At 38.8% G+C, this 14,915-nt stretch overlaps 1 protein-coding gene across 1 annotated transcript in view; it reads left to right on the top strand.

The window, feature by feature from the left end:
• Positions 1-14,915, top strand: part of TRHDE (thyrotropin releasing hormone degrading enzyme) — a 213,403-nt gene that overhangs the window by 152,713 nt on the left and 45,775 nt on the right. Inside the window, exon 10 of the mRNA XM_071552209.1 lies at positions 6,867-6,955. Within this exon, the coding sequence (XP_071408310.1) occupies positions 6,867-6,955 (89 nt within the window). The remainder of the gene's footprint in view (positions 1-6,866; positions 6,956-14,915) is intronic.

The raw sequence follows: 14,915 nt of genomic DNA, 5'->3' as shown, positions 1-14,915 counted from the left end.
CATTGCATGTTAACTTCATTATGTCTGGACCCCTGGATGAAAAAACTTACTGTCTATATTACAGCCAAATATAGCTCCTTAAAGATTATGCTGGAAACTGTTTTTAATTCACAGAGCCCATAAAAGTCCACCAAAGTTTTGTAAAGGGGCAGGAAACTCCTCTGCCTAGCATAGTGCAGAATGATCTTAGAGTATGCACTTCTACAACCTTTTTCTTCCAATCTTTTTGTTATATCTTTTTCTGGTTGGTCATGTAGTCAGTGCTATTAACTTCCCTGTCCCTTTTTATTGCCTTAGCTTATCTTGTTGACCAGTGTGTTAGTGTTGGGTGAGGGCAGTATCCCTGTAGCCCCATACCAATGTTAGCACCATTTCCTTTCCTCATTTTGCTTAAGTCCAGCAAACTCTTGATATGCATCCTACAACTAATGTGGTGTGTGTCACGCTTCCCGTGCCCTGCTGTTTCATTTCCCCACTTCATACGGTGCTGCAGTCAGAAATTGGCTATCTGCAGGACCTCTGAAATCCCTGTCTGATTCAGACACCAGCAAACCCTCTGCAGTTAATACATACTGTCCTTTCTGAGTTCAAGTTGGCTAACTAACTGTGCTTTGTAACCTTGAAAGGTCTGCTGTTGACTGCTTTTTCATCCCCCTTGTAGGGAATCCAACTTAATCAGTTACCTTATCATTGTTATTCACCTGGTTCTTGTTGCTTGTACTAAACTTCTTGTTCTCGTTCTGAATACAGGAATTAAGATCACACTGAGCATATGCAGACGACCAAAGAATACCTCAAGTGGTGTTCAGTGGATCTCAGTTACTTGAAGTTGTTCTTCCTGATCCATTTTTCATCTTGTTATTTGTCTTCGCTACAAAGTTAGTGAAATCTCCCTTTCCTATCTGCCATCTTCCATGCTGACAGAGTACAAGGAATCCCTTGACATGCTGTCTCAGTGTAGGAGGTGTAAAGCTTGTGAGAAAGGGCATAATATCATTTGTTGTGTTATGCCTGTGGTCGTGGCCTACAATCACCTTACTGGGACATATTAAATCTAATGAAATCTCTGTGTTCTTCAGTCTTGTGAGAATGATATTCCCCACATAAATATATTGTCAGCTCCTTATCCATTAAAAAGAACTAATACTCTGTAGAATCACACTTAATAAAAGTATGTGATTTCCTGTGATATTCACATGAGCTTCCCCTGGAACCTGAATTACTCTTTACTGAATGAGATACTATACTATATAATAACCTGGGAAAATCTATATCATGCTTTTAAATTATCCTTTCCCAACACAATCTCTGTAGAAGGTGTGGCTTACAAGACTGTGTCCCCCTGAGTTCTGCTTTATGTATAATAGGAAGCTCTAAAGCTGTTCTGCTGTTCAACAACTTTCACTTGTTCCCCATGACTCTGCCTTATGTCAGCGTAGGAATAAACGCTTCCAGATAACACTGCAACAAAGCTCATAATTTTGTAGATTAGTTGAATACACTTTATGGTTTTCTGTTGACGATTTATCTTTGAACCTTCACTATCAACAGTTCAACTTCACTAAAGACAAAGGCTTCCTTTTGACTTATGTTGTGGTTCAACCCCAGCCAGCAACTAAGCTCCATGCAGCCACTTGCTCCCTTCCCCCACTGGGATGGGGGAGAGAATCAGAGGAGTAAAAGTGAGAAAACTCTTGGCTTGGGATAATGACAGCCGAATAGAGAAAACAAAATTGGTGTGCACAGGCAAAGTAAAACAAGGAATTTACTCACCACTTTCCATTGGTAGGCAGGTATTCAGCCATCCACAGGAAATCCAGGCTCCATCATGCATAACGGTTACTTGGGAAGACAAACACTGTAACTCCAAATGTCCCCACTTCCTCCTTCTTCTGCCAGCTTTATATAATGAGCATGATGTCATATGGTATGCAATATTCCTTGGGTCAGTTGTGGTCACTTGCCCCAGCTGTGCCCTCTCCCAACTACCTGTGCACCCCAAGATTCTTGCTGGTAGGGTGGGAAGAGAGACAGAAAAGGTCTTGATGTATGTAAGCGCTACTCAGCAATAGCTAAAACATCAACACTGTTTTCAGCACAAGTCCAAAAATAGCCTCATACCAACTACTATGAAGTAGTAGCTCAAGCCTTGAAAACCTTGGTAGCAGAAATTGCACTTGTCTTGGCAAGAAAAAAATATAAGATCTCTAGTCTCTTTCTTCTATACTTTTTAAATGTCCAAACATCACACTATCCTTTACTGAGTTCATATTATCAACTCTGTGTTTCTTTTAATTTATAATAAACATTAAAGTTATTAGCCAGAGACTTTTTCAGTCATGCAGCTCAATGCTTCTTTTACTGCCTACTATTTGTATATGTCTCTGGAGATCAGCAGGTATCCAACCAAAGTAAAAATACAAATCTTTAAATCTTAGTTTTTGTTCTGTAAGATTTACTTGCTTTCCAAAAGGTCAGATTTTCTCATTACATTGCTTTTGCATTCTTTTGTCTCTGAAATCGGAACAACGTGAGTTTATGCAGATGGCTCATAGCAAGATATTCCCTTGGTAAGAAATGCCTGTCAGCATCCTAATCTATTCAGGGAATTGCCAGTGTTTGCAAGGGCCACACTGGAAAAGTGTCACCTCCTCAGACTCAGTGCTGCTCACCTAAGCAAATGTGTCTGCGTGCATGAGACTTCACCATTTCCAGCTGGAGAGACCTGAGAATAGGAAACTAATGCCAAGGAGTCCTTGCTCCCTGTTTCTCATCTTCAGCCACTCTGGATGTACTAGACAATTATCCTTAACTGAAGAGACAGATTTGGAATTTTGGCTGTTGAGTTCTGGTGGTTAAAGAAAGGAGGTAGGTGTCTTAACCAGTCAGTTTTACTCTTGGATTCTTTTTTTATGCTTTTTACTCTTAAACTATTTTTATGCCTCACTTCATCTCTGTGTTAAATAGCTTTAATCATCTCTCTCAGTGATATGAGGTCTTAGGTTGTTATATTCTCAAAATACTTTACAAAGATTAGTGTTACTGATGAAATGGATTCTCATCCCACAGAAATTTTCAACATATCAAAACATTTCCCTGTACTGAATCACAACAAAAATCAAAGCAAAAATTGGGGAAAAATTGGTTTAGAACATTCATTTCAATTCTGTAATTTCACTGCCTTGCACTTCAGTTTAAGTCATTTGAACCTCTGCCTGCAATTTTTTGAATCAGCAAACTGAAAATTCTTATTTAAAACAGTAGTTATAAAATCTTGCAGCAGTGCCTATTTTAAATACTGTATTTCAAAATCTATGCTGAACCCTTCTTTTTCTTACAAGCAGCTTGGTTTTGAAAAGTTTCCTTGGGAAACTCAGGTTTAAATATGGAAGGTGTCATTGTCAACATTGAATGGATGGAGAGGCCCATTTATTTGCTTGCACAGTAACTGGTGCAATTCAGGGTGCCCTGGGATATCTTAATTTGCCTTGTACTGTCACAACATGGGCAGGAGCATCCTTAGGTGTTCTGCCATATCTTAGAGCCCATGGCAGATATCTCAAGTACCCTACAACAGCTCAGTTGACATCACCTTGTACAATTGAATTAATCCCAGAGAAACCGAGTCGCAGGAGAGTGATGGCTGGGATTTCAGCAGTGCCAGCTGGTGGGTGTGTGAAGCTTGTCACATTATGGTTATGGGGAAGGTGAATCTTGAAAATGTATGGGTTTACATCTCAGCAAAAATATTTATTAATGTGAACAAGTAGTTGAAGAGGTGTGCAAAATCAGAAATTCCAGGAACCTTGCCTTTTCTTTTTAATGACAAATACATACTGAGAACATGCTGGTGGTGCTCCCAAGATCTAAAGAATAAATAAAAAGTCTGCACTTCTCACAGACAAGTAGGAAGAAAACAGATGAATGGGTGCTTTCTCTGTAAAGTAGAAGAAGACTGTGATAGAAAAGTGCAATCAAAGTTTGTCTGTTCCTAGTCACACCTGGAGAACAGTCTCTATGGATCACTCAGAGACAGTGTGTGGAAGCTGTCTTGTAAGGTGAGCCAAATACAACTCTCTCACATACACAGAAAAAGTTAGCCACATCTTCTGCAACAGCAGCAGAAGCTTCTCTGAAAATGAAGAAAGTGGGAAGAGAAAACACAAATGGAGAGAACAGCAGCAGTAAAGTAAAAAAAGATATGTTTCTGAAGATGTCTATTAAAAGGAAACCTGTGGTTCACCTGGGAATCTAGTAGTCAAGAGAGTGAGGTTTGGAGGTTTTGGAGAGCACCAAGAACACCAGAACACCAGGAGGTCTCTCATATTGGGGACATAAAAGTTAAATTTGCTAGTACTACTTTCCCTAACTAGTACATGTTTTCTGAGGAGTAGGTAGCTTTTGTGACATCTGTTCTGCAGCCAGCTAACCTTTCAGAGAAGGATCTGCCCTTATTTCAGTAGGTTTTACCATAACTGGAGACAAAATAATGTAAAGTAATATAAAATTCTTCTCCATATAGATACAGCAATGTACAGAATACCTTTCTCTGAAGTTCCTTCTCAAAATAATAGGTGTTATATGTTATATATGATCATACATTAATACTTTTGAATATGTATACATGTGCTTAAATGAGCTACATAGGCAGCTCTCAGTATCTTTTATTTTGCAGTATAGCTTTTCCAGTAGGAGTTGAAGGGTCATAAAAATTGCATTCAGATGCAGTTTTTAATTTTTTTCCTATACCAGTGTTCCTGTTCTTTCAAATAATGTACAAGCTGTATGCTAAATTTTGCCTCATTTTTCTCAATCACAGTTTTCCAGCATCTTTTTCATTCTGGAGAACCAACTGTTTAGAACTGGGTATGTTTTTAAAGGTGATATATTTCCTAGGCATTTTTTTGGACAGACTCTAAACACCAGTGGATATCTACTCAGGTATAAGACATTTAAGAGAGTAGTGAATGTAATCTGGTGCATCACTTTGCATCATCCTCTGACTGCCCTCATCTGTTGAACCCAGACGTTACTGGCACTGTAGCAGTAGCAGCGGGACACAATACACGCTTTCATCTCTGCTCCAATTCACAGTCTAGAATATTAGTTAAGCCAACAAGGAGGGTAACTTTGTGCGAAGACCCCAGATAAAGAACTGGAGAAGCTAATGCACCAGGGGGCATTCTTTTCTGCTGGCTGTGCTATGGAGAGTGGTGATGTCCAGCACAAGGAGTGGACAGACTGATAAAGCCAGTAGCACCTTCAAATACCACAACTTAGTTATGAAAAAAAGTGTACCAGAGCATGTACTCATGTGGAGTTTATCTTCAGTGCAGGAGTAAATCTAACAGTTTTCCCGGAGTCTCATGATACCGATATTCAGAGAACCTAAAATAACATTGAACCTTTTTTCTTCTCCCAGTAAATGCCGTGTTTCCTTTCTAATGTCACTCGTGGCTCTTTCAGCTGTATCCAAATATCTGTGCAAATATCTCCCCCTCTGCTGAATCACTGCTGCATGGACAAGTGTTCCCCAGCACACATGATTCTGTTCTAAGCAATACAAATCCCTGAGCATGCTGGGAGCTCTTTGCAGATGGGTGGGGAGCTGGGACTCAAAAGTGGTGGTAAGGCCAGGGTCTCTCTCTCCCCCAGCCTCCAAGTAAGGCCAGCAAGGTAACCCTTGCAAGCCAGCCCACGCTGACTGCAGCTGTGGAACATTTGGGTGGTGTTTGTAATTCAGTGAAGCAGGCTTCTGGGTAAGTGGAATGGAGAAAAACCCGGGTTTTTTTAGCATTGCTGGCTAGTTTTGCAGTGCTGTGTACTAGCAGGAGAGAAGCTGATGTAGAAATCAAGAACTGGCCCACACTCAGCCTTGCACAATTTTAATGCAATCATTCTAAAATTATATACTTATTTGGTATCAAATTGGTAGTATATGGTGACATCTGACTTGAGGCCATTCTCCTGTCATGCTGCCTTGCTTAACTGCACACTTACTCCCTCTAGACCACCTACCTAAGGACCAGCACAGGTACTACCTGTACCATTACTGAGTGTGTCCTCGTGACTGGTTTACAAAATGACATGGCAGGCCTGTGAGGGAAATGTCTACTCTTTTACTGGCTGGTAAAATGGTACTTTTTAGAGTTTAGGAGTAAAGGTGATGACAGAGACATGCAGGAGTTCATCCTTTCCATCTGTCCCCAAAAAGATTGACTTCATACAGTCAATTTCTGCTTATTAAGATGAAGAGGTTACAGAAAGGTTTTAGGTAAATTATGACATTTACTCCAAATGAGAAAAAAATTTTAATACCCTCTAAGGAAGTTGGGGTCCGATTACACCAGTGTATCACTAAACACACATGTAACAAGTTTTGTCCAGTTTGTGTATACATGGTGCAAAGAAGTGGAGATCCATCTCATTCGTTTTGTTTTTATAAACCAGCAGCAATGGAAGCCCCTTGTAACTTTTTAAGGAGTTGCTAGAAGGGTATGTTATTTTTAAACTGGTACTCTTTTTCTAAGTAAATGTAAAAAGATGTTCTTTATATGAGAAATCATTATTTCCTCTTTTGCAAATAATATTGTTAAATCAGGAAAAGCCTTGCAAGAAGTTCCTCATATGATGATAGTGTGTGAAAAATGTAAAATATAATTTAGGGTTTTTTTAATGAATAACTATTTCATTGTTTTACTGGTAATAGCAAATGCATTTCAAAATCAAAGTAACTTCTTAGAATCCACAGATCTTTACACTGATACTGAAATTGTGTTTTGATTTCTTTGACATGATCCCTGATTGCTGTGAGAAGAATCAGTTCAGTATTTTTGTTCTTAGATTCCCCCTCCTTTGTCTTGCAGCTACTTGTGGCAGATTCCATTAACAATTGCAGTAGGAAATACGAGCCACATCTCATCAGAGGCAATTATATGGGTGTCTAACAAATCAGGTAAAAATAAACTTTCCTCCCAATAGAATCTCATAAAGCATACTTGTGTTTTCCTCAACTGTTTCTTTGGAATTGATCATAGATAATTGTTTAGTTGCTCTGCACCCAGTTTTAACTACCTAAAATGAATTATAAAAAAAAAAGAGAGCTGAGAAGGGAGGGAGGAGGAATGAAAGTTGAGCAACAAACTAGATTTATAATTATTGCCGAATTTAGACAGTATGATGTAAAGCTTTTATGTAGAAATATGTACCTAAGTACTAAGTAGTTTATATTTGGCAACACATATCAAATCATTGGTGAATGCAATTCACTTTATTGATTGGTGGAAGTTAAATGTACTATTTTATAGCAAAGCATCTGATGAATATGATTTAGTAAATTTAGAATTCTAGCATTTTTAACTCCAATCCATAGTTTGAACCAGGGCTAAGAAATTTTTACTATTATTAAAATTTTCTTTATTGATCTATCAAAAGTATTTGTTTTCTCTATTAGATAACCATATGCTGGACCTCAAAAGTGAATTATGCTGCTTATTATTTACTTTCTTCCTCCTCAGTTCCTACATGATCGTGAAAGTACTAGTTATTATCCTGAGGACAGTGAGTGATGTACACAAGTGGTTTTTTATCACCTAAAAAAAAGAATCCCACCATAGAAACATCATGAAATATTTATCTATATTTCCTTAGCACTTCATGCTATGTCATCTGACAGTTTTGGACTGGAATTGAAGAGAGGGAGGGAAGAAATATGGGGACTTGAATAGAATGATTATATGGAAGGGAAAAGAGGGATGCATGCATCCCCTTGACACATGGGCTGTTCAGGGAGAACTGATCCCTTCTTGTAAAATTAGAAGGGTATAGAGATTTCCCTCTGGTAGAAATTTAATGGCAGAGACTAGAGAGTCAAACCTGTGTGAGACTTTTTTTTTCTCTTTTATAAGTTACTAAAATATTAGTCATGTAGAGCTTAGCAGCCAGCAGAACTGGAAATGAATGGTTTATGGTCAGTAGAAATCTGAGTACCCAGCTTTCTAGTGGTATCTATGTGTTTCTTTACCCTGATCACTTGCAGCCTATGAGAAAGCAACATGTTTTATACTGCTCCCATGATACAATGATCTAGAAATGTCCCTGTGACCAGGGCACTTTTCATACCTGGGAAACATACTCTAGTCAGAGCATATAGATGCTGCCTTACTTCTCAGAAACTTACTGCATTTGTCATACGTTTTAATATGAACACCTCTGAAATACTCCAAAACCTGTTTGCACTTTCACAGTCTGCCTTAATGACATGCTCTACTTTTGTCCTTTAGGGCTTGATTGAACTCTCATTGAAGTTATTAGAAAGGGTCCCACTGACTTCAGAGAGAGTTGATCACCTCATCCCATCTCATTAGGTTGCACATGCATGCCTCTTTCCCTTCATTCCTGCCTTCAAAGTTCGTTATATCACTGTTACCAACACAGATGGTTCCTCATTGCCTTTTACTTGCAGAGTGCTGTGGAGGAACAAGTCCATAAAACTGCTACCCACTCTTTTAAAATCTACTGTTCCTATCGGAATGCCTTCAAGAAATGAACAAATTAATGATGGCCAGTGTGAGCAATTATTTTGGGTGGCTACTATACAGAAATTGAAGAAGAACGTTTCTGAATCATCAGTTTCCTGTGTGGCAAATCAATGGCACTGCGATCTATTGTCATTATCCTTGTTCTTCCTCATTACTTTCACTCACTCATTCACTTGCTGTGCCTCATTGAAAATAAGCCTGTAAACTTATAACTACAGCAAGAATGTCCTCTTGCTTCTACTTACTCTTTTCTAGCTCAGCTGGAGAATTCCTCAACATAAAAATGTCAGTAAGAACATCCCTGAATGTACTCAGTGTATGATTCATGGTACATTCTGTTATATATTGATGATGGTATAGATAATTTCATGTTACTCCTGGAGCTTTTCTGTAGCTGGCGTGTTTGTTTCATGGGGATGTGGGGGGGATTCTGAGACTTCAAAGGACAGTCCCCAGGATTGATTCTTTTGGACTGAAAGAATCCTGAAGACTTTCTGTTGTACAGAGAGCACAGTTCCAGTGTTGTCCCAGTGAGTAGTCTGGGAACAACTCTGCAAGCTGGAGGTGAAAAAAAAACTGCTCCAAAGGATATTTGGAAGATTGGGAGAGGTCACATTGTTCTTCAAGTGAGTATAGTCGGATGCAGATACTCAAATCAAGATTGGGGTAAATGTTGTTCATGAGGATGGTTTCCATACCCTTTCTTGGAAAGAATAGGCAAATCTGTCTTGTTGACTAAACAGTCATACTGAAGAAGCTTCCAGTGTAACCTGAAGAGTGGATAAGAGGTAATGAACAGCACTTTGTTGTTTGTCATGTATTAGTGATCACAGACCTCATTTCAGCTGCCAGTAGTGAAAACAGTTCAATTTAATGACCTCCATTATGATATCTTAGCATATCACTTGGATTTTTCAATAAATTAACCTTGTCTATGGGTTATCTGAGAGATATGACACCACAGCAGTTTCGAAATAGCTATATGTATTGACAGCAAGAAATATTCCTATTTTTTTGGAGTATTTCAAATGACATCCCAGGGGAGTAAACCTCCTGCCTCTTGCACCACAGTTCACCAGGGGTGGTTATTTGCTAATGGAAGAGTCTTTCCTTTCATGTACATCCAGAATGACAAGAGAGAGAATTGCTGATTTCTGCATCTTTTTTGTCTGTGACCTCATCAAGGTATTGCAGGATGCCAACTGGCGTTTTCATGAACAAGGAATCAGAGGTTGTGTCCAGTTTTGTGAGACCTACATGAATGTAGTATGATTGAGTTGCTGCTCTCTACTCATCCTGTCCATGTGTGGCTACATACCAGTGATAGTGAGCATGCAGATCACTGATTGTTTGATATGGCGAGCAGAATTAGTTCAGATAACTTCAGATTATCCCAGGTGCTGGCAACAGTGTAAATTCTGTCCACCCTTCACAATACCAAAGTGAAGGGACACACTGGAAATTACAGTTACGTAGTGTCTTTTTTGAGATGTAATGAATTGTCCTTTGCAGCAAATCCTGTAGGGAGGACAGTACCAGGCCCTGGCAACTTGTCTGACAAAGTATGTAATCTCCAAGATGTTTCATATTGTATATATCTCTTGCCACCTGTTTGTGTAAGGTTCGTAGTCATAGTTTTGGAAGCTTTTCATTTTGCAAGGGCTTCTGCTAATCTCTCTTCTCCTTACCCCGTGAGCCATAGCATTTATGTAACCATGGTTGTACACATCAGCTCATATACCAGCCACCAGAGGATGACCCTTTTACTGGCTCAGTTTTTCTGGTGTGTGAAATGGAGCTGTTCCATTTGCTTTCAGATTCCTGCCTAGGTAAGTCATCACCACCTTTTCCCTTTTCACTCCCCATAGCCAGGAATGAAGCTGTTCTGCTTCAAGTGTGTGTAAACCAGTCAGAAAGGAGACATCTCATGATTAGCCTTCCTATCCCTGCTGAGGTCAGGTAGCTACTGTGCTCTTTGTGCCTTAGTCTTGCAGGTCTACTAAATGATAAATTTCACTGCCACTGTGGAAATCACTGGTGTTATAAAATCCTGCTTTGTCATAATTCCAGGGCTTGTTTTTGTTTCTCCTAGATAAGTTGCCTCTTTTGTGGTTGCTCTAATGATCTAGGAACATGGATCTGCAGTGTTTGGAATTGGGCCAAAATCAGTAGTGGATAAAAAGTCAAGGACCATCTTTGAACCCATTCCCTCCCCACAAGATTACTGCTTAGTGGTACTTGTGGGAAGGTGTTGGCAATTGCTGCTGGAGGCGTACTAAGTGTGGGAGCACAGGCTCACTTGTCATTTCTGCAAATGCAGAAGAATTGACCATGACTTCAAGTGAGGAGGTTTAGCTAACATCTATTTCCAACAGGCCAGTACAGCTTTTGATAAAGGCATACTTACTGTTTCCTGGGCATCATTGTTCTGGTTCTCATTCTCCAAGTAGGAAACATCTCCATGCAACTTAGCAAGTGTTGCTGAACTGACTGACACAGCTTTACAGTCTGCCTCCATGTCCTTTCCATCCCCACCTCCTGTTCATTGACTGATTTGTTATGTTCCAGGAAGTACTCCTCTGATAGTCCTTCCTGCCTCTTGTAAAATGACTGCCATTCAGACTGTTTTTAGTATCTCCTTGGGATTGCCATGAGATGGGGGAAAGGAAGTTCGACAGGGAAAATGCATTCCAACAGCAAATCCCAATTTACTATGCCACCTCCTACTGGATAAATCTCTACTTTAAGTGTAAGCCACTCGAACGTCAGATTCTCCTCTATGAAGTGTTTTGTAGAAGACAGATGCTTTTGAGCTGGGTTTTGCTGGCTGCCCACTGTAGCTTTAGAAAAATACCCTTTTATTCCCTTTCTGAGACTCAGCTGCTGATCTTTACTGTGTTGCTTTCAGACCACTCTTTTATCTTTCAAAAGCATGAGGAAGAGAAGCACTGTGAAGTAAAAGAAATATATAGGTCCTGCTTTGAGTTTCAGCCAGCCACAGTGAGAACCAGGAATACAAGACCTGCTATCCTGGTATAATTTTGACAGTGAAACAGAATCACTCCTCTTTTCCAACACCTGAGTAAAGAGCCTAACAGAAGACTGCAGCTTACATTGTATATCACCTTAGACATTTGCAGTTCCATCATATAGGAATGTTAATGGATGGATGGGTAGTCTGAGGAGAGAAAGATTATGTGAGATAGAACTTGATGATATTTCCTCATATCCTTCATTTATTGTGTTGTTCCCTATATGAAAATACTTTCTTTCAACATGGAGCTACGGCTGTGTGGCAAGTGAGAACTTTTTTTTCTGGTTTGCTGTCTCCCCATATGAAAAATTCTTGCAAGAAGATTTGCAGTATTTAGTTAAAGCCAGTATCTTTTCACAAAATACTGTGATTATGATGAAATTCCTCATGGAACGTTGCTGTTCTTGACGTGGAATTGTGCTACACTTGTGCAGTTATTTTTGCAGCAAAGGGGAGTCAGTTCTCAGGAGGCATTCTATCAGCATAAACCAATTTCTTAGTACACTAAGGGTTGTATAAAATGAAGAGTTAAAGTAACAACTGTGAGTGTGAACATTTGAAATGGAAGTGGAGCTGTGTTTAGCCCATGCTCCCTGCAGCACTGAAGTAGCCTTGCAGAGGGTGCTCTTCTCCCAGGGCATGTGGGGGAGCAGGCTTCTGTAATTTCTGCTGATTTTGATGAAGTTGAAGTTGCTTGAGAGCTGGGAGAGCTCAGAAGTTCAAACCACATGCAAGTAGCACCAGCTGGAGGACTGTCTCACACTTTGAGGGCAGAGAAACTGGAAATAAAACCCTAACTGATTTTCTTACTTAAAAAAAAAAAATTAACCATTTCCTCCTACATATTTCCTATATGTAAGTGGCAAAACTGAAGTTTCCAAGCAGTGTTGTTTTCTGAGGCATCCAGACAAAACATGACCATGAAAAAAGGTTAAAAAACATCCCTTTAATCTCAAGTACAACCAAGTCTATATTTCGGATTGAGTTTTAAGAGGTAAACTAAAACCTTCAAAGATGAATTTCATTCCAAATTAAATCTTTGTTGTTTAAAAAGTCAGGAGTGCTTTAATACAGGGTTTAACACTGAATTACTACCTTTCCCCTAACTATAAGACTTTTTAACAACAAGCTGATAAGCATGGTTTTGGTAAGTGGAGACATTACCCAGGGATATAGAAATTTTTAGAGCTGTAATCACCAAAACAAAGAATTTCTTCCATAGAAAACCATGAGAATTGACAGACACAAATATCAACTTCTACTAAATTATATAGTACTATGTGAAGCACATTCATCTGTCAGCCCCTTGAAATAACCACCTCTTTATATGAGCTGGGAAGATGTGAAAGATTTCTGTCCTGTATTTCAGGAGAAGGTCAGCACATGAGCAGTCATATCAAAAAGTAATAGCAAGGGGGTTATGTTGTATTTAAACTGACCAAAGCAGCAATAATGCCACCGAGCTTTGGAAAGATATTACTCTCCTTTAATGCAGTGTGTGCTGGGGATGTTGCACAGCTGTTACTTGTGAAATAGGTTATTTTGAACTTGTCATATTTGACTGTCAAGTGTCATTCAATTCTCTACTAAAGCATAAGTAATTTCCTCACTTCAGAGGTGAAAATTCAATACACATACTCAAACAAGAAAAAATGTATGTATTTTTTTGTTACATCTGATTTTGAAAATTTCCATTTAATGTATTCATTTACCCAGATAAAGTTTAATGTGGGATCATAGCCCATTTGGTATGCTTTTAGGTAGTATTGTAGAGGTGCAGAGATTAACCACTTACAAGTATCTGCTTTGAGGTGTGGTGGTATTTAGAGGTTAGTTTGCAACAGGACAGCATGGGCAGAAAGCTGTACTGCACTAAGGTGGTAGGATTTTCTGCCAAGTGTGAGCTGCCTGCTCCTGTCCCCACCATGCAATATGCCCCTAAAGACCCAGAAAAACTCTGGAAGTCATCCTTTCCCTCAACAGTGTCTCCTAGATGCAGAAGTGTGTATTTTTTCTGTTTTCTATTATGAAACCCACTAGGTTGAAAAGGAATACAGCTGAGATTTAGGGGTGACAGGCTGTATTCAAAGCGCAACAGTGGGAAAAATAAATAGGATGAGGTAGATCCAGGTTCAAATTTCTTCTCTCCTTTTTGTTACAACAGATATTTGATCAAATATGTTCTAAGAAAATCCTTTTATCGCTATGGTGTAAATTGTTACAATCTTTTACAGTATTTCTACAGTAATGGTTTTAGAAGGTTATACAGTGACCAGGAGTCAAGTCTTCTCTAAGTAGGATGGTGCAATTGGGTAGTTCTAACTTTGGGTCCAGTGTGAAATGGATTTAAATAAAGGAGCAACTTCAGTGTAGCAGTCTAAGAGAGTTTTCTTAGTACTAAGCTGTACAGCCCAGTATTTAACAGACCCCTGTGAAAGAAGGGACACATGGTATTACGACCTTGTTTCAAATCAGATTGTGTGGCAAAAGCAGCTTAGGTGGTTTGACAGTAGGAATGCTTGGGAAGTCCACAGAGTTGTAGGACTTCATTCTGATTTTCTGAGTCTGATTTCTGCAGGATGTGTTGGCTCCTAAAGAACGTGTCTGCTTGATGCTTTATCACAGATTATTTTAACTAAAACCAGAGATCTATATTTTTTCCTTATTTTTATTTTGTGTGGTATAATTAAATTGAGCCTGGTGCCAGTCAGTTAGACAAACAGTAAAAAAACAATAACAATTGAATAGGCAACAAGTGAGTTACACTAGGCCTAATATTTCTGAGAAATGTACTTTCAAGATATTTTAATGATTTCAGAACTACCTAGGAGAGACAAGGACTTTCTTTTCTAATCGTATACCTTTTTGTCTAAATTCACATGCATAATGAAGCTCCATGGATTTGAACATATAATTATGTGTTTTTAAGATTGGGTTTCTTGCTGATCTTTGTATTTATTGCACTTTATAATAATAGTTATTTGTGAGTTTGCTGTTAGTCAAGGGAGAAGCATAACTTTTATTTGTAGTTCTAGTCATCTATTATTTCCTCAGAAATTATTTTTTGTAAGAAAGACTGAAACATGTTAGTTTCTGTAGTAAATCTGTATACTAGATAGTATGCATGAATAGTAGAGACCACATTGTTAACTTTTTCCCTGTTCATTACTTTCAGGGAATTCAAGCACACCAAGGAATTCCCTGATGGAATTATATTTATAACAAATTTTGCGTGTTTGGGTTTCTTTTTTTAGTTTTAAAAAACTCTTTTCCTTCAATAGCGTCCAAACTAATTTTATTATAGTAAAAAGAAAGTTTCAGAATTTTTAGTGAGTTCTGGT

Source organism: Pithys albifrons, chromosome 3 (genome assembly GCF_047495875.1).
Source record: "Pithys albifrons albifrons isolate INPA30051 chromosome 3, PitAlb_v1, whole genome shotgun sequence".
NCBI lineage: Eukaryota > Metazoa > Chordata > Aves > Passeriformes > Thamnophilidae > Pithys > Pithys albifrons.
Note: the sequence above shows the minus strand (reverse complement) of the source record. Positions and strands in the feature narration are given on the sequence as shown.